The 19751-nt window shown below is 36.4% G+C and overlaps 1 protein-coding gene across 2 annotated transcripts in view; it reads right to left on the reverse strand.

Moving 5' to 3' along the window:
- The window catches only part of LOC150099389 (protein lifeguard 1-like), a 260287-nt gene that overhangs the window by 127522 nt on the left and 113014 nt on the right, over positions 1-19751 (reverse strand). For both annotated transcript variants that reach the window (XM_090403359.1, XM_090403360.1), the window contains exon 5: positions 16727-16817. In XM_090403359.1, the coding sequence (XP_090259485.1) occupies positions 16727-16817 (91 nt within the window). The remainder of the gene's footprint in view (positions 1-16726; positions 16818-19751) is intronic.

Below are 19751 nucleotides of genomic sequence, written 5' to 3' on the forward strand. Positions count from 1 at the left end.
AAAATTAAGGTCTTCATTTTTTTACAACAGGTATAACACCTCTTAAAGTACTGATGTGGATTATACATAGGAGAGAAGATAGTCTGTAAAGAACTCAACAAGTCTGTATAAAGTATCCATTTTTGGTAGTAGTTTTCTTTTATATTCACAAGTGCGAGCTGAATGTCATGCAACTCTGCTGTATAACTACTGCAATCAGTTGGGATCTGGTTAAAGATTGTAATGTCAGGAAACACAGGTGTCAATTCTTGACCCATCAGTATAGATGGCCAAAAAATCTGAGTGGGCTGTTCTGTGTAAATTAAACGGGCAGACGGAGTATAAAACCTCTGTAGTTGACAAAGTGAGAAGTTGCAGGATGGAGTGGAAATCTGCCATCAAGGGATTCTGTTATATTTGGTGCAGGCAATGTTGTCAACATTCATGCCAACAGCTTGCATAGTCTCTTTAACACGAATACCAAAAGGACAAATGGCAGCCTGATGTGTGTGTGTGATACTGATCTTACCAATGCAGAGAAAAGACTAGTCCATGTAGGATGTTCTAGAAGAGACTTTATTTTTAGGACATATTAAGAGAACTGTTCTCATCTAAGTGATAGAGCCAGTTCATTTGCTTCAACATAAAGACTGGGGGGGGGGGGGAGAAGGCACCAGTTTTTTTTGTTTTGGGATAGCAATGAACTTGGCTTCTGTTGCTACCAGAATAACAGTTTGTTCTATTTTAGTTCAGGATCTGGGTGAAGAGTGCATTTTCAACAGAAGTATACACAGACACCTTTTTCTACTGAAAACCCCGAACCATTACTAGAAGCCCATGTGTACTAGAAGTGTACTTCTCACTCTGACTTGAAAAGAGGATACCTTCCTCTGAGAGCAAAGTGTCAGAGGAAGATATCCTCTGAGACCACAGTTACAGAGGTCTTTTAACATGCCATATCTCCAGGCTGTGTCATAAGCTTTTTCCATGTCAAAGAAAACAAACCAGATATTCTTGTTTCAGGAATACCTCTCTTATATGAGTTTCTAAACCAGGGGTGGGGAACCTTTTTAGTAACATGGGTGAAAATTGCTAATTTAAAAACGTAATATTTGCCAGTCCGCGGGCGACTGGCAAATGTTAACTCTTATATATAGTGTATGTAGCATGCTGATGTACATACAAGTACATCAGCAAAGGGGCAAATTGAAATAGACTTGCAGGCGAAATTTCGCACGCGGGCAAGGGTTCCCCACCCCTGTTCTAAACGAACCAAACGGCCTGAAGTTCAATGATCTCTATGAAAGCCACATTGCATATTGGAGAAAAGATTGTTGCTTTCTAAATACCAGAGAAGTCCAATCATTTTCTTCAATATCTTACAAAGCAGGCTGGTCAGAGAAATAGGTCGATAATTATTTGCTTGTGGCATTGGATCCTTTCCTGGTTTTGGGATAGCAATGACAATTGATATATGTCAAGAAACTCTTCCTCTGCAAGCATTGTTGTATAGTAAGAGAAGGAAATCCATAGATGATGGAAGATGTTTTATCATTTCATAATTGATGTCATCAGGCCTTACTGCACCAGGGTGAGACAACCAAAGAGCTCTTTTTAGTTCTCCTTAACAACTGGCCGATTGTACAGCTTAAGCCGATTGGTAGAAACATTTAGCTGCTGTTTCTCTTGTTACTCTTTCAATATCGAAAATTCTGGAGGATATGAAGCTGTTGTTGAGATTCTGGCAAAATTTTCTCCCAAAGTGTCTGCAATAGCTCTGAATTAGCAACAACACATCCATTATGTTCTGTGGTGAATAAATGAGGTGTTCTGTATTCTTTCGTTTCCTAGATTTTATCCAATACAATTTTGGCACTGGTTGTGATTAACTGATGAGGTAAATTGGATACAAGATTGTTTTAGACTCTGATGTCTCACATAATATGCTCTGACCTGAGCATCCTTAAAAGCTATTAAGTTTGATGTTGTGGGGTATCTACAAAATATACTCCATGCTCTGTGTTTATCTTTTTTTTGCTGCCTGGTATTCTGGGGTCCACCAATGCTTTGAATAGAGTCAAAATCAAGATGACATTTTTGGAATTGAGACTGTTGCTGCATGGATAATGCAGTCTATTACATACTTTACTGCTTCATTGATAGGTGTTTGACTGACTGTATCAGCATTAAATAGAGCCTCTGTAGCTCAGTCGGTACAGACGGGTTCAATTCCAGTCAGTGAAGACCAGATAAAAATGAAGAACCTTTATCTGGTCTCTTTCAAAGAAAGAGAGTTAGCCAGTCTCACTCGGGAAAAACCTGAGTTTTCACCCGGAAACTCTGGTTTTTCGTCCCCCAGAACAGGCAAACCGGCCCCGTGAACACGCATGGATTACAGTCAGGAATACTTAAGACAGTCCCTCCAGCCATAGGTGTCTGATTTGTCAGACAATAAAAATAGGGGGGAACTGAGATGGTGCCGTACCTCCCTGTAAAAGGGGCTCACGGCCGTTGAATCATCATATGAAATAAAAAAAGCATTAAATTTCACAAGATGGAAAAAAGTATTCCAGTCAGCATGATCCATTTTCCCTATGGGCATCTGTGTAAGAGAACATGTTTCATGTGAAGACATTGCTCAAATAACAAGAAAATGATCACGTCTATAATGCTGTCTTTGACATCCCATGTGAATAGTAGAAAAATGACAGGAGAGCTGATTATAAGATCAATTACAGAATATAAGTAGGTAGGCATGTGGAAGAAAGTATTGAGTCTTATTCAAAAGAGAGAAGCCATTATCAAGGATTTGTTCAATGATAGACTTCATCCATTTGTGTTGCCACTACTGCACAGAGTGTTATGCCCATTAAAGTCAGCGATAAGAAGTAGGGGCTCAGGCAGTTGTAGTGTAAGATTATCAAATTCCATCTCATTTATCTCATAACCCAGCAGTAAATAAATTGAACATACTGTAATAAGAAATACAACAGATAAGCAAATTGCTACTGCTTCCAGAGCAGTATTAAGCTGGACATGATGGAAAGGAGTATGACTTTCCACTAGGATAGCTACTCCTCCATGAGCAAGACAATCTCCAGTTCTGTCCTTGCATACGACAGTGAAATTTCAAGAGTGTCCTCTTGGAATGGCATGTAGTGAAGACTACATTTGACAAATATCTTTGTGTGCAAACCTTGCCAGCTGTTGCTGTTGTCATTTATTATAGTACATCAGCAACTATGGCTACACTGCATCAAATTAATGTTTAAAAAAATTATAAACTAGAATGTTATTAAAATATATATAACAAAATTAGGTATATATATCAATAAACCATATAAAAATATCTGTTCATTTAAAGAAGGTTATACAAATTAATATCTTATAAAAATTAATAAAAAAAAAACACCAGATAAATCTGGTAGAGCTGAGAAAATTTACTCAAATGTAGAAGTTTTTATCATTTAGTTACAAAAAAATACTTGTCATGAAATAGTATTCTTGTTTAATCCTTTAACCAATGTAAGCATACAAAGTTTGCACATAATTTGTACAACTAAGCTACTTGTATACAGAGACTGATGGCTTCACATCAATTACCTCAGCAACCCATAATGCAAAACACTTCATTTCGGATGTGCATAATGCTAAATATTAAAGGAGGGTCACTATTGAGACTAGTTTTGACCTTTAATGAGACCTCATCAGTGGAAGCCAGACCCAAGAAGAGAATTAATAATAATGAGGTGATACACTTTGATTTTAATAAGGTGATACACCTTTTTAGTATTTGTATACAGGAAATATATGACTTCTGCATTAATTCAACCTTTATACAGAATTGGATTAATACCCTTGGAGGGTAATGGATGGCAAATGCTGTAGCCAATGAAGTTCTAACTGAGGTTCGGCTATTGCTGCTACCCTCCTGCCATGATCAGAGCTTTCATAGCTCAATAACACCTTATCCCTACACTGTCCTCTACAGATAACAGGGAAGATGAAAAGCATTCTTGCTTCGCCCCTTTAAGCCAGTCCTTATAAGGACTATCAGGACCTTTATACAGAGAATTTCTAAGATTAGGAAAACTAATGAGTGACAACTGGCCAGGGAAAGTAAAGCTGTTCGATACATTCCCCCCTACAGCAGTCACAGAAGATAGGATGGATGATTTAAATAATGGAAGTATGTTGAATGAACCAGAATTAGGACACTCCACAAATATAGAGGATGCTACATCCCTAGATAGTACTCAGCAGTTTTTGGAAACCAAAACAGAATTCCAGATAGTCAAAAAGAAAAGGAAAATCTCCTGTACTGCAGATACACCCAAAACAGCGGAGATAGAACCAGATAGTGAACCTAAAGAAAGGGTTGCATCTGCACTGAAATCTTCAGATATCACCTTCACAAAAGCCACAAACACAGAAGAAGGGATACGTATACAACCAAAAATGTCATCAGACTACAGAAAAATAACCAAATTCCTAGACAACAACAACAACCTGCCATACCACACTTTTGCACTTAACAGTGAGAAAAAATCTAAAAGTGGTATTAAGAGACGTAACTAAAACAATACAAATAGAAGACCTCACAGCAGAACTCCAATTTAAGGGATTTAGCCCAATTAAAGTCAGCCAAATGCGGAGAGCTGATAAAACACCCCATCCCCTAATTCTAGTGGAAATAAGTAAAGACCAAAAACATATATACAATCTCCAAACCATCTGTGATCTAGTCATAAAAGTTGAGTCATTGAAACATAAATCAACTACAACCCAGTGTCATAGATGCCAGAAGATTGGGCATGCACAACAATGCTTCAAGGCTGAATTTCATTGCATGAAATGTGGTGGCAAGCACGCATCAAATGAATGCCAAAAACCCCGCACATATTCAGCAAAGTGTGCAAATTGCGGAGGACCACACAATGCAAACTATAGGGGCTGTATAGCATTTCCCCAAAACCAGTAAACCTATACAAGAACGCACGTCCTCCCATCAAACCATAGTCTCCACAACGGGTGGAAGATCGTATGCTGAAGTTATAAGATCAACCTTCCAAAAAGACCCAAAACCAAATCAGTCACAGCAAACCAACAAATCTATTCTACTGAACATAACAAGTCACTTAGGAGATATGCTTGCTGAACTCTGACCAACCAACCCAACTCAAGAAGCCAAGGATATCATCTTAAGGCACACACAATTACTCCTTGGGGAAATTCTTATGGACAACTCTAAAAGAAAACCGAAATCGCTACAAATTGTTTCACGGAATGCAAACGGTTTATCTAACAAATTACAGGAGCTGCAGGAGTTTGTAGCAGAAACCCAAGCAGACATCATCCTCATAAATGAATCGCATTTTTGTCCAAGCAACAAAATCAGAATTAACGGTTATAGCACTTACCGTACAGACAGATGCCATGCCAGAGGTGGAGGCATCACCATCTTTGTGAAAAGAAACATAAAACATAATTCAATAGCTGAACCCCAAACAGAACACATGGAAACTACAGGAATAGAAATACATATGGAAAACACAAACAGCATTAGGATATATATGCAGCCTACTAGCCCCGAAATAAAAAACTCCCTGAATCTGACTTAGATGTGATACTAAATATAGGCAGAGCAGTGATTATAGCCGGAGATTTTAATGCCAAACATTCAGTCTGGAATAGCAGAAACTCAAATATTAATGGAAGAATACTCAACTCTTATACCACTTCACGAAATATAACAGTAATAGGATCCACTGAACCCACACATTACGGAGCAACCAGACGTCCTGATGTACTAGATATAACTATATTAAAAAACATAGCGCACACCTATCATATACAAGCAACCAACAACTTACGTTCTGATCATAACCCCATCATATTACAACTACTCACCATACAAGATTTAACGGAAACCACCACCACATTTATAAATTGGAAACAACTTCCCTCAGCCTTCTAGGAAAACCTTCGTCCAATACTGCATATAACATCCACTGAAGATATAGAAAAGGCAGTGAAAACTCTTGAAAAATAACTACTGACAGCGATAACATAGGTAACAAATATAATCAAATGTGCACCATCAAATAAACTCCCAGAGGATATAAAACATCTCTTCCAAGAGTAAAACAGATTAAGAAGACAATATCAGAGAACAATGGACCCAGCAGATAAACAAGCAGTCAATAGAGCAACAAACCAGGTTTGATATGCCCTAAAGGACCACCGTAACCAACTCTGGAATAACAAAATTCACCAATTAAACACTGAGGATCAATCAATATGGAAAATGATGAAATTACTCCGTTCAAAGAGTTTTACACTTCCTCCAATCCAAGGTGAATATAGTATTGTCTACAACGACGAGGAAAAAGCTGAAGCATTTGCTGACAGCCTAGAAAAACAATGCAGCCCCAATTATATCAATACAGATATAAATTTCATAAGTAAAATAAGTTTTTAAGAAAACTAAATAAGAAAAAGGCTCCGGGTCAAGATGGAATAACAAACAAGGTGCTCAAGCTACTTTCCCACAAAGGGGTTATGCATCTAGTAGCCATCATTAATGCAATCCTTCAGATAAATTATTTCCCAGAGCGATGGAAAATTGCCGACATTTTCCAAATTCCCAAACCTGGAAAAAATACAGACCAATCAGCCTTCTTCCATGCGTAGGTAAGATAGCCAAACGTGCTATTCTCACACAGGTTCAAGAGGCAGCAGATATCAACCATGTCATTCAAGACGAACAATTCAGCTTTAGGAAATATCACTCCACAATGCTACAAATTTACAGAGTTGTCGAATATATACCCCTGCACCAACACTCTGGTGCAGTTTTTCTGGACATTACGGACTAATTTGTAAACTACACGAAGTTGATATTCCATTACCACTAGTTCTACTTATCAAATCATATCTAAATAACAGAAAATTTAAAATAAAACTCAATGGGATCAGATCCACAGAGAGGAGAATCACGACCGGAGTCCCTCAAGGTTCTCTGCTATCTCCCCTACTCTTCTCCATATACATGGCAGATCTCCCCAAACTGTCATCTATCACTGCTCTATATGCCGATGACACAATCATTATAGCCAGATCCCTCCTCCGTCCACATCTGACCACAATCAAGCTGCAGAGAGCAGTCAATGAATTGGAGGATTGGTACACCAAATGGCATATCGCAATCAACCCCAAAAAAAGAGCTCTGCAGCACTTTTCACCAGACGTAAAGCAGAACCGAATACAAGCATACAAATGTTTGGTGAAATCATCTCTTGGCACAATTCTACCAAATATCTGGGAGTTCATCTTGATAGACATCTAAATTTCAAATCACATTATAGATAGTGTTGCCACTAAAGCAAGTTAGATCACAGCACAGCTATATCCACTTTTGAATAGGAACAGCTTCCTAAGCATAAGCAACAAAATTCTCCTTTACAAATCAGTAATCAGACCACAACTAACTTATGCCTCTCCAACCTGGGGTCACACAACTAAAAGTAACATCAATAGACTTCAGATAATACAGAATAAATGCCTAAGAATGGCATTTAATGCCTCGTGGTTCATCAGAAACATCCAGTTACATCAAGAAGCCAATCTTTCAGATATCAAGACTTACATAATAGGCATTGCAGAGAAATTCTTCACAATCACAGATAATTACCCAAATCAGCTAATTCGACAAGCAACGGACTACAAACCCTCAGATCGTTTCAAACATAAAAAACTGAAATCCTCCATCGCAAGAGAAAGCTGATACAGCCTCAGTGCTCACAATGAGTGGGTAAGTTGCCCACAAAAGAAAATCCAGATGAAGGGATACTGTCAAGGACTCAGTCCATCAACCAATTAAGTTCAAAGTTCACCTTGATATCTTTGTTTGCTTATACTTGGGTAAAAAATTAAACAAGAAGGTAATTTTTTGGCAAGTAGAATTTACTCTGCCCAAATGTATAAGGTTGCAAACTGGTAAAAGCAGTAAAGAACTGACTACAATCATTAAAATAATGTGGCGATATATTGAAATATGGGAAATTTAAAACTGATGAGCAATACTCATACAAAGGCATATCATAACCCCTCAACAGGAAGGAGAGAGTGTGTGTGTGTGTGTGTGTGATAAGTATGATCTATGCAAAGCCAAGCAAGAACAATTTGCTCTCTATGAAGAGAGTGAACAACTAAAGTTTAATTTTGAGCTTAATGTAGCTTATTCTTCCTCTATACCATGATGTTTGCCACAGGGATATTAATTTTTGTTTTATAATCTGCCTGTAATCCCTACAGGTGACAGGCAGTTAACGATATCTTAGGTAACAAGCTGATCTACCTCCAGTGTTTGCAGCCTCATTTCCCGTGATCCTAATGTAGCTTGGAATCGTATACATGCAAACATCCAAGTGAAGACTATGGATATGATCAAAGAGATATTATATCCACAAACTGGATGTGAATGGTATACCCAATTTTTCAAAGCCTGTAGAAAACTTAATGGGTCTGTAAATAATGCAGCTTTGGTAGTACTTCATCTTTACATAATGCAATGCAAGCTTTACGGCATGTAACTTGACAATATAGTTGCTATATTCCAGTGAAATCCAATTAGATATTATGCTGCCTGGAAGGACAGCAGCAGATCCTCACTAAAGAATGATTTTGAGCTGTCTATGTAGACTGGTACAAAATCAGAGTATCCTGCTCTGGGAGTTGGAAAGATCTGTTAATAAGAAGGATAGAATGTTTCCTTAACTTACAAAGAGAAGTTACATGATGGAATGCAGCTGTGTCAGGGTGACAGTATATAATAATGTCTAGAGCTTATATTAGTTCTTTTATGTGCAGTCTAAAGGAATATATGGCAGTCTTCTGGCTTTTGTATGTTTTCTCGTGCACAAAAAAATTCTTACACATATAGAAAGATCTGACAGATTTTATTTTAGTTGAACACTGCAAAGACAGTTGTACAAATGAGAGGAGTGGTTAGTATGCTTTGACATAATGACTAGGAACAGGTGATGTCTGGAATGCTCCAGTTGTAATTCTAAAATTAGCTGATAGTGGACAGGATCTAACAATGGAGTGTAATGATTTGGGAAGAAGCACAAACTTGGGATCCATAGCTGAGTCTTGATTGGATAAGTGTTCAGCAGAGATAAAAACATGGTGTGCAACATGGTGGAAGACAGGGTATAAAGGATGTTCACTGCTCTCCAGCACTTATCCAGCAGCTGACATGTGGGCAGGAATGTTAATTATCAAATATAAGTCCAAAGAACTTTGTCTCTGTTGCAACTGTAGTTGGTCCTTATCTTAGCTCTGTATCAGGATGGGTTATAAGTTTACACACACACACACACACTTCTGTGAAGAAAACCTAAACCCATTTGTAAGCACCCAGATAGAGAATGCTTGCTTAAGAATGACAAAAAAAAAAAAGTGAAGTGATATATATATATATATATATATATATATATATAGACCACTGCTTGCATGAGGAAGTTGCTATGTTATCAAATTTATTATAAATACAAAACAGTATGACACTTAAAAATTATCCTTGTGGGTCACTCTCCTCTTGGAGAAAAAATCAGGAGAGTCAGCTCCTGTGTGAACTACTTTATTTGGTCAAACAAAGTTTAAGACAAAAGTTATATAGGTTTTTCAGTATGCTGATCCTCCAAGTTATGTCACAGGCTTTTTCCATGTCAAAGAAAACTGATACCAGGTGTTTTTTTTTTTTTTTTTTTTAAGGAAAAATGTCTAATAGATGTTTCCTCCTATCTAATGAAATGAACAAGTGTTGAATGATATTTTCAGAAGCAATAATGGCTTGGAAAAGAGGCTAGAAACAATAAGCATTTTTTCTAGGATCTTACAAAGATAGCTAGTCAGAGCTGTTAGATAATAATTTGAAATTTTTGGATCCTTGCATGGCTTGGAAAGGCAAAAAGAACTGTCCTTTACGAGGAATCTGGAAATCTGTGTTCACAGAGAATTCTGTTGAAGTGACACAAGTAGTTGATCATGGAAGATGGCAAGATGTTGAACTATCTCATAATGGATGTCATTTGGTCCTATAGCAGTTGGCAGATTGAAGCTAATAAGTAGCCTTAAGTTCTTCTTTCATGAATGGCCTGGTGTAAGGTTCCAGGCTGCTCAAAGTGAATGAAATTGATGACTTTCTATGGTTCATGGTCAGGAACATGTGAGATAAGATTTGCTAGAATTTTGGCAAAACACTTCCTGAGGGTATTTACAATTGCTTTTAGGTCAGCAATTGTACATCCACTGAGTTTCAGGATTTATAGTGAGTGGGTGGTATATCTGCCCATTTTCCAGATTTTATCCCAGACTACTTTGGTGTTAGCTGGATCCAGGAGTCATTTTGGCTCTGAGATGAACATATCATGCTCAAACCTGAGCACATTTTAGAGCTATCACAATTGCTGTTTTGGGGATATATCTGTGGAAAATACCCCAAACTTTGTTCCAGGCTTTCTTGGTTGATGGCATTCATCATTAGTTTAGGGAAAGGTGGAACCTGAGAGGATGTTTATTGGTGTTGCAGTTATGGTAGCCTCTGTTTACAATGTAACATAATTCACTATTTCAGTGATAGGAGTTAAGCAATTACAAAATTAAATTATGATAATGAGGAAAACATGAATCATTCAGCTTATTCTATTTTCTTATTGTGATATCCAAGACTGATGTCAGTATTCTGGTGGAATCCGTGACAATTTTATTGTAGGATATTTTGTGTGTGTGTGTGAGAGAGAGAACGTGTCTGGTTTCTGATATTGTGAGGTTTTGTTTTCATCAAACTTGGATTTTGGGAATTGTAGATGGCCAATGTCCAACTCTTTCTCTTCAGATATAATAAAAAAAAAAAAAAAAAAAAAAAAAATCCGAGGTGTTAAAATTCTACTCTGTCTGGGACAATGGGTAGTTGAATGGTTTTATTTTCCTAGGTGCATAGAGGTATCCATCTCATCTATTGGTAGATCTTGAAGCATGCCCTTTATCCTTTGAGAAGCCATTTCGATATTTTTCTAACCAGCATATTTTGGTGCAGTGCAATCATTTTTTGGTATGTGTTTTTGGGAGCAAGACTATATTCATTTTGTTCTTTGATTTGCTTTATTGAAACTGCAAGTATAATCATACCATTCAGAGATTATGTGGATGTGATAAGATGGGAATCATGCAAGGTTAATGTCTCCTTTATGCTAGATGTAGTGATATACTTCCTCTATGCCCACCAATGTGGTATGTTCTGTTCAATCTTGATCTTTTGAATCTTCTTTTCATGAATGGAAATAAGCTAGATGTTCTCCCACACAATTAGGAATTTGGGTGTTTCACACTTAGTCTTTATTCTCATGCTCTTTTTTGTGTCACACTGGGCACAGATGGCAGAGCTGTGACAGGCAGTCTGAACATGACTATTTCTGACATTCAAAGTAGTCCAAAGGGTTTGGGATATAGAGTATGACAGATCGATTAAAATACACTGCTTTCACTGATCTTGAGAATTTCAGAGTGTTAAATGTAAGGATGACATTCCTATTGGTAATAGGATACTATCTTTACATATGAGCATTCCAGTGCCTGTCATTCCTTATTATTTAATTTGGGCCAAATCTTATCAGGAATATCAAGAAGAACCTACTCTGATATTACTCCTCAGAGAAGCTGTTTTGTGAAGGGTTGCTGTGATTGGTATTTCTTTAACTGATGTTGCATGGAGTTGCTCTGGATTTTTTTTTTTTTTTTTTTTTAATATATATAATGCGACTCCCACTCATGAAGTCTATATACATTAGTAGCATAGGTGGGCTAGGATATTTTTTTAAAAATTAAACTTTATATTTTTGTACCTTTATTTGTCCATCTCTCTCTCTCTCTCTTCAGGAAAAAAAAAATATCCAAGGTGTTAAATTCTACTATGTCCAGTACAATGGTAGTTGAATCGTTTTATTTTCCTAGGTGCATAGAGATATCCATCTCATTTATTAGTAAAAGCATGCCCTTGTAATCAGGAAACTGCTTTAGAGACCAAACATGCAACTTTTCGAGTCAAGAAATGATAAGGAATAATACATCTTACTGACCACTTTACTTGTGGTGATATCTTGGCATGTGAAAATGGCTGTCAGTTCAGTGTTAGTAAATTTAAAGTTATGCACTTTGGTCTAATGCTAGACTAATCAGATCAGGATAAGGATCTTCACTATGAAAATAGAAAAGGAAAACAAACTAGTGTTCCTAGTCATCTTGCCCTCCTCCTTCAGGTGAACTACTTCTGTTTATTGCAAAACTACTTTCACTGGATGCAGCATACAACAGCAATTGGTTTATCCTTCTCAAAATACTGGAATCATAAAAACTGTTACATCATGCTCGGACTGTATACTCTAAACCACAACAGCTAAAGCAAGCACTTCTGGATATCAAACATTTTATGCAACTGAATGGCTTCTCAAAATGGTCTATAACAATGTGTTTTTGATTCCTACAAGCCTCCTCATCAAACAACCATGAAACGATACGAAGGCTTTCTAACCCATATGTTTCTGGTATCTCTGAACCAATTTCAAAAATCATTAAATCAATCTAATGACTGCATTCATTCCTTTCAAGAAGCTCTCCTTGGGGTACTTATCTTCTAAAGATAAATGATCTCTTTCTCTTCCTGACATCTACTAAGTTCCTTGTTACTGTCACTCACCTTTCTTACTTCAGACAAACTGGACGTTCTGTGGCAAAAAAGATTACAACATCAATCTTATATTGTTAAAAATATCTGATCCAGCAGAACATAGAAATTGATACCAACCACAATATCCTCTAGTCTGAAACATGCTTACTTTATTGGTGCTGCCACAAGTTCAAACATTTGCTTTGAGAGCATGCTGAAGCTTTGCTCTGTCTGAACCCGAATTGGAATGACTGCTTCTCCCTATTTAAGATATGGAGAAGTCCCATTTAAATCAAACAATTTCTTTTAATAATTTAATGCTTCTTCTGCCATCCACTCATGCTGCTGAATTTATAAGATCACAGTTCTCAGTATTTTAAATAATCCACTCTGTATTCAACTAGCCTTATGAAAGTAACAATGATCTGTAATTTTTAGGTTGAAATATTTGGCTATTAAAAGTTTATTTCCTTATCCTTGTGTTCTAGTGTGAATTTGCCCAACACATTGATGACAAGTATCTCTAAAACACCAGTGCCTTTGTCTTAGCACCCTTAAACTGGGTATAACAGTGAATACATTATAGATCAGGATCCTCATCGTTACCTACCCGGCCACTTTAGATAGAAAGAAAACACTAAAGAAAAGTAACACACCGATGAAGTAAAAACTGCACACTTCTTCAGAAAATCTGTTCCAAACATAGATACTATGATGCTCAGAAGACTTAGTAATCATGCTCTGCTTTTTTGTTCTAGCTGGCTAAGTAGTTTGCATATCTGCTCCCCAGTCAATAGGCTGCAGGTTCAGATCTGTGGGATGGATGTTTGCAATTGTCATTAGGCAGGATATGAATTTCATGGCCCATTGTGAGCACCACTATGATGCTTACTGGAAGTCTGAAAAAGTTTCATGTTTGGTTTCTGGATTATGAAAATAAAATACAAAAAAATATTATTACTACCAGAGACCATACCTACATATATATATATATATATATATATATATATATATATATATATATATACCTACATATACCTACATACATACATATATATATATATATATATATATATATATATATATATATATATATATATATATATATATATATATATTACATTAAACAGAAAAAAAAAAATCACTCAGCCCTCCCATGGTACTAATGTATACGAGTTTAACAAATTTTCATGGGTTAGAAATTATAAAAAGTGTTTTACAAACAACATACACCCTTTGTTGGAAAGATCCCAGTTGAAATTCCACCTAAGAATGTGAGAAACTTTATAAGCAGCTTTTCAAGTAAAGATGAGTTAGTCAATCATCTCTTGTTGAGGTGGAGAGCATCTTCTGCAAAGTATTTTCATTCCACAGAATGACAAACTAGTCAGAGAATACATAGTGTGCCCATTAAGTAACGAGATTGATTTTTTTTTTTTTTACAGGACAGCCCTTTGAATAAAAGTAACAAACATATTTATAATTTTGACCACTAGAGTGTGTTGTAATCACAGGTGCAACTTTCAAGTTGGGTGATGCAGCAGTTTTCATGTGGCAACTGTTGAAGTAAGAGTGTGTTAGAAGCTGCATTATGGAGCAAAGAGCTGTGATGAAATTTTACTGTAAATCAGTTTCTGCATGGACAAATGAAAATGTGGTGAAAGTTAGGGAAATTGTTGCCCATGACAGGGCAACAATTTCCCTAACTTCTGGATATCAAACATTTTATGCAACTGAATGGTTCTCAAAATGGTAATGGAAATTGTTGCCCATGACAACATCTGTATGCCTGCATGCAATGTCAGGAAAGAACTGTTCCACAACAAAGTACCTGCACACTGTGAACTGCCTGTGAAGCAGTTCCTGTCTTCGAAGTCTATCTATGTGATTGAACATCCCCAATGTGGTATGACTGAGAGACTGAAGGAGGTTCCCATTCATGACTTCTACTGTGCCTTCAAACACCTGTACAACAGACGTAAACGTTGAACAGAGTTGGAGGAAGATTATTTGGAATCTATGTAATTGACAATTCCAAATATAGTTCTTCCTTTTGATATAATAATTGTTGTCTCATTACTTAACAGGCACAATATGTATATCCTTTGACAGACTGTGCAGATATGATTAAAAACCACAACATTTAGGTTTATGTGAGGTCATTCAGCCTATTAATGCATTAGGCTGGATGGCCATGACAGGCCAATTCAGCTTAATTTTCTCTTGGCTGATTCTCAGAGAAGGTTAAGTACTATCACCTTTTAATACCCAATCAGAAACAGATCGTACAGTTACAAACTTAATACATCAAGTCTAAAGCACTGTCCAATACTTTTCATATGTGTAGGATTCCAACGATGAAGGACTACTTCTAAAGATGTTGGAAGTTTTTCCCACTTGGTTAGACTATAATAAATTTAGTTTAATCCTTTATTCAAGTGTAAGCAAACAAAGTTTGTGCCTGAAGTATCTTCAGGACTGAGGCAACTTGTGGTAAAGGTGGACCAAACACTCATCACTCTTAGTATCTCCTTGTCTTAGTATCTCCCATAATGCAAAGCACATCTCCTTGCATGTATATAGCATTATACATTTCTGCAAGGAGATGTGCTTTGCATTATGGAGATACTTAGACAAGGAGTGATGAGAGCTTGGTCCACCTTTACCATGAGTTGCCTCAGTTCTGAAGATACTTCAGGCGCAAACTTTGTTTGCTTACACTTGGATAAAGGATTAAACTAAATTTATTATAGTCAAACCAAGTGGGAAAAAACTTCCAACATCTTTCTCTAAATCCAAAGTAATTTAATAATAAGGTGAGACACCTTTTGGCAACTCGTATAGATAAATATGACTTCTCATTGCTTCCACCTTGGTATCGCCATCTCTGGGTCTGGCTACCACTGACGATACCTCAATAAAGGTCGAAACCATTCTGGGTAGTGGTCCTTCCCTTAATGCATAGCATTATACATATCCACAAGGAGATTTGCTTTGCATGGGAGATACTAAGACAAGAAGTGATGAGAGCTTGGTCCACCTTTACCACGAGTTGCCTCAGTCTTGAAGATACTTCAGGTGCAAACTTTGCTTACACTTGGATAAAGGATTAAACTAAATTTATTATAGACTACTTCTAAAACATTTTAATTATGATATGACACATACATAATGTATTCTTTCACATAATTAATCCAAATTAAGAGCAGTACAAGAACTGCTGAGTGAGTTTAATAAAATGAGTGCTCTTAATATAATGGATACGTCACCTATTCATCTACCACAAGTATTTGAATGGAAACTGAATATTGTAACAATTCAATTTGAGTGCAACTGCTTCCATTTTTCACATTCATTTACATCAGTGGCTTTAACAGGCACTTAAGCGTCCACATCCCTCCAAGTACCCTTGGATTTCCTAACCGTAATACGAGGATAAGGTGGCTACTCCTATATCTCTAAGTATTCTTGTCTATAAATTGTGTGTGTTCTGCTGGCTGGTTTGCCTGTTCTGAGGGATGAAAAACCGAGTTTCCAGGAGGAATACCCTCTACCTCCGTATGAGACTGGCTAAGTTACCTTTCTTCGAAAGAGACCAGATAAATCTTCCTCACATCACTGACAGGAATCAAACCCTGGTCTTTCCGACCAAAGGGCTTCGTCTATACTGACTGAACTACAGAGGCTCTTCATTTTTCACATTATAGAATAAAATTAGAAATTATACAAAAATCATAGTCAAAAAAAAGAAAGTTGCTTTTACACCAAAGAAAAGTAACACACTGATGAAGTAAAAACTGCACACCTCTTCATCTAAAACAAGTATTTGAATTGCAATCAGAGATAGCAATAACAGATAACATTATATAACATGCAACAAACACTGAACTGTTCAGATTCATATTGTCATACTACCAACCTTCTCTCATAAGAGAAAATAGCATTTCAGGTGATAATTACATTTTATCTATAAAATTCAATATTTTATCATAAAAAAATGTTATAATCAATACTTACAAAGGCAAAAAGACAAATGAAGTTTATAGGGAAAGACCTCCTGACATTCTCACAGCAAGCAAGGACAATCATAAAAATAAACACCAGAACACTAAAAGTAGCAATGCAAGTAAATTAGTTTCATGACAATTATTTCTTTTTAAAGTAAAAAACAAAGCAAATCCATTAAAGCAAATGAGAGATGTCTGAAATGTAAGATGCCGCTTTTTATCTGCTACCTGGAGTTTCATTTGACAATAGTGAACCCCCTGCTCAAATGCCATAGTTGAATGATGGCACTGCTGTTTACTATTTACAATTAATATCAACTAAAGTAGTGCCACTACTAAAAATGTGGACTGGTGTAGAAGTGCATCCCATAATTCAATTATGCATGCAGAAGTATTGCAGCAAGCAAAGTTTATCAAGAGTGTCTGTGAATGGGACAAATGCTTGAAAAAAAATTATTTATTTTTGGTATAATGAATTAAAAATGATCACACAAATATTTTAACACATTTCACAAGAAAGTGATTAGAGGAAATTATTGAAGAATAGTTCAAGTAAGGATAAGTTTTTAAAGAAAGACCTTATAAAGAAAAAAGTTAAAGATGGCAGGACACATTCAGATAAATGTCTAGAAATACTGGAGGGAAAATTAGAAGGAAGAAGATATCCTGGTAGACCAAGAATCTTTGGTTGGTGATGTACAGGAATGGGTATGTAACAAGAGCTATTACGAGATCAAAAGAATGGCAGAGGATCAGACACTCTGGCATACCATGATTGCTAACCTCCAAACTGGAGAAGATACTTAAGAACGAGGAGGAGGATAAGTTATTGGCGACATTATTTGCATCTCAGTAATATTTTATTTATTTTTGATAGTTTAGCCTAATTGGGAAGTGTCTGAAGAGCAAATGAATTAGAGAAGTAAGAAGGTAGCATGAATCCTACTAAAAATATGGACTAGTGTCCACAAAAATGTGATCAGTAAATGAGAGTAGGGAAATATTAGAGATCAGAAAAGCAGTGAGGAGTGTAAAATTGTCAATAGTCTTAATCAAAGCTGCTCTGAATGTGTGTATGGGGATGGCCTGAGATGTAAGGGAAGTAGTTGAGTCTGAGAAGATATACAAATTAAGTAGTGATAAAAGTGAGTGGCACCGGCATGAATGGAAAAATTATAACTTAAAGGTTGAGTGTGTTGAGGCTTAAGTGCTGTGAAGAATTCATGTTGGAGGTTTAATGGAATATTATCAGCACCGAGAAAGGATTAAAACAAATTTTAATGCTTCGAATATTTCGTCTCAGTCACAGAGACATCTTCATGGATTTCAAAATACTTTTTATAACAACACACACACACACACAATACAACAACGAGTGAAACTAAAGTCCCTAGGTGGTGCACCCTCTGTGGGCGTTGCAGGCGGCCTAGAATATAAAGAGGGCTCTCTGATAACACTGGCCAACAAAAAAATTTTTTTTTCTGCTGATTTCAAATATCAAACCCATTTTTCTCTATCACATCAAGTTTTTCCTCTATGGCATTTTCTTTTTGCTAATTTGTAAGTTTTTGATAGTTTTAAGGAGGCAGTACTATTTAGAGGATCAAAAAAATCGATTTTTTAAATATTATTTTCTGAAAGTATGTACTTTTAAAAATCTGTTCCTAACTTTTTATCAAGACATTCGAAAAATTCCCGAAGATATAGCCTATTATTCAAAGCAGTGCGCAGATCAGAATCGGAGCACTCACCGCTCTCGCTTGTTAGTAAATGAATAAATGCGTAAGAATCTGCAACGGCACATACTGACACTTTGAATGCGAGAGAGGCCGATAAGACCTAATACATTTAGGTGATGAAAAGTAGGCGATGACAACTGCCTAAAACAAATGAATGCTATATGCGTCATAGCAGACAAAGAACGATCGAAATCAGTCAATCATTAATCGATCGTGAAAGTATGATAAGCGCTTATAACGTTTCAATAAAGTCTCTGGTTTTTTTTTGTCTTGTTAATTGCATGTTAGTCAGCAGTGAAGAAAATACATCATGTCTACTACTCAAAAATGTGTCAATAGCGTAGATTCCTTCAGCTACATTTGTCGCAGCTTTACTGTTCCTAGTCAAAGAACAAATATCACTGATTTCGTTAAGAAAGTGTACTTTGCATACTTTGACGTAAAACTTGCAGATCAAGTCATGTGTAGAAAATTTACGACAGTGGAGCAAGGAAAAACACCAAAAATTAGCTTTTGGCATTCCAATAATTTGGTGTGAACCGAAAAATCATGTAGATGATTGCTATTTTTGTTCAGTTCAGACTTCTGGTTATAATAAGAAGAATAAGAAAAAAATTGTGTATCCAAATCTCGACTCAGCAATTCGGCCAGTTGCTCATTCCAATGAAATAGCCATGCCAATTTATAAAGGACTTTCTTTACTTGAGAACGAGCATGATCGGGATATGCCAGATGTTCTTGAGGAGCAAGACCCGGATGTTGATTTAGACAATGAAAATTTAATTTCTAGTTCTGGACCGCAACGTTTTACTCAAGCGGAATTGAATGACTTAGTAAGAGATTTGGGCCTATCAAAGGAATCATCGGAATTGTTAGCTTCAAGATTAAATGAAAAAAAAACTTACTGGAGCAAGATACGAAGATAACTTTTTATCATAGCAGGGAAAGTAATCTTGTACAATATCTTAAACATGAGTGTGGGTTTGTTTACTGTAACAATGTGTCAGGTTTACTAACTGAAATGAGTGTTGTACAATATCATCCAAATGAGTGGCGTTTATTTATCGACAGTTCAAGCAGAAGTCTGAAGTGTGTCTTACTACACAATGGGAATGTATATGGCTGAATTCCTATTGGCTATTCAGTCCACTTAAAGGAAACATATGAGGACATTAAAAAAGGTTCTGAAGTTATTAAAATATACAGACCATAACTGGATCATCTGTGTGGATCTTAAAATGGTGAACTTTTTACTTGACTTTAAAAGAGGATATATATCAAGTTTCTGATTCTATG

This window comes from Typopeltis vanoorti, chromosome 14 (genome assembly GCF_054136105.1).
Source record: "Typopeltis vanoorti isolate ZY-2024b chromosome 14, IOZ_Tvanoo_1.0, whole genome shotgun sequence".
Classification (NCBI taxonomy): domain Eukaryota; kingdom Metazoa; phylum Arthropoda; class Arachnida; order Uropygi; family Thelyphonidae; genus Typopeltis; species Typopeltis vanoorti.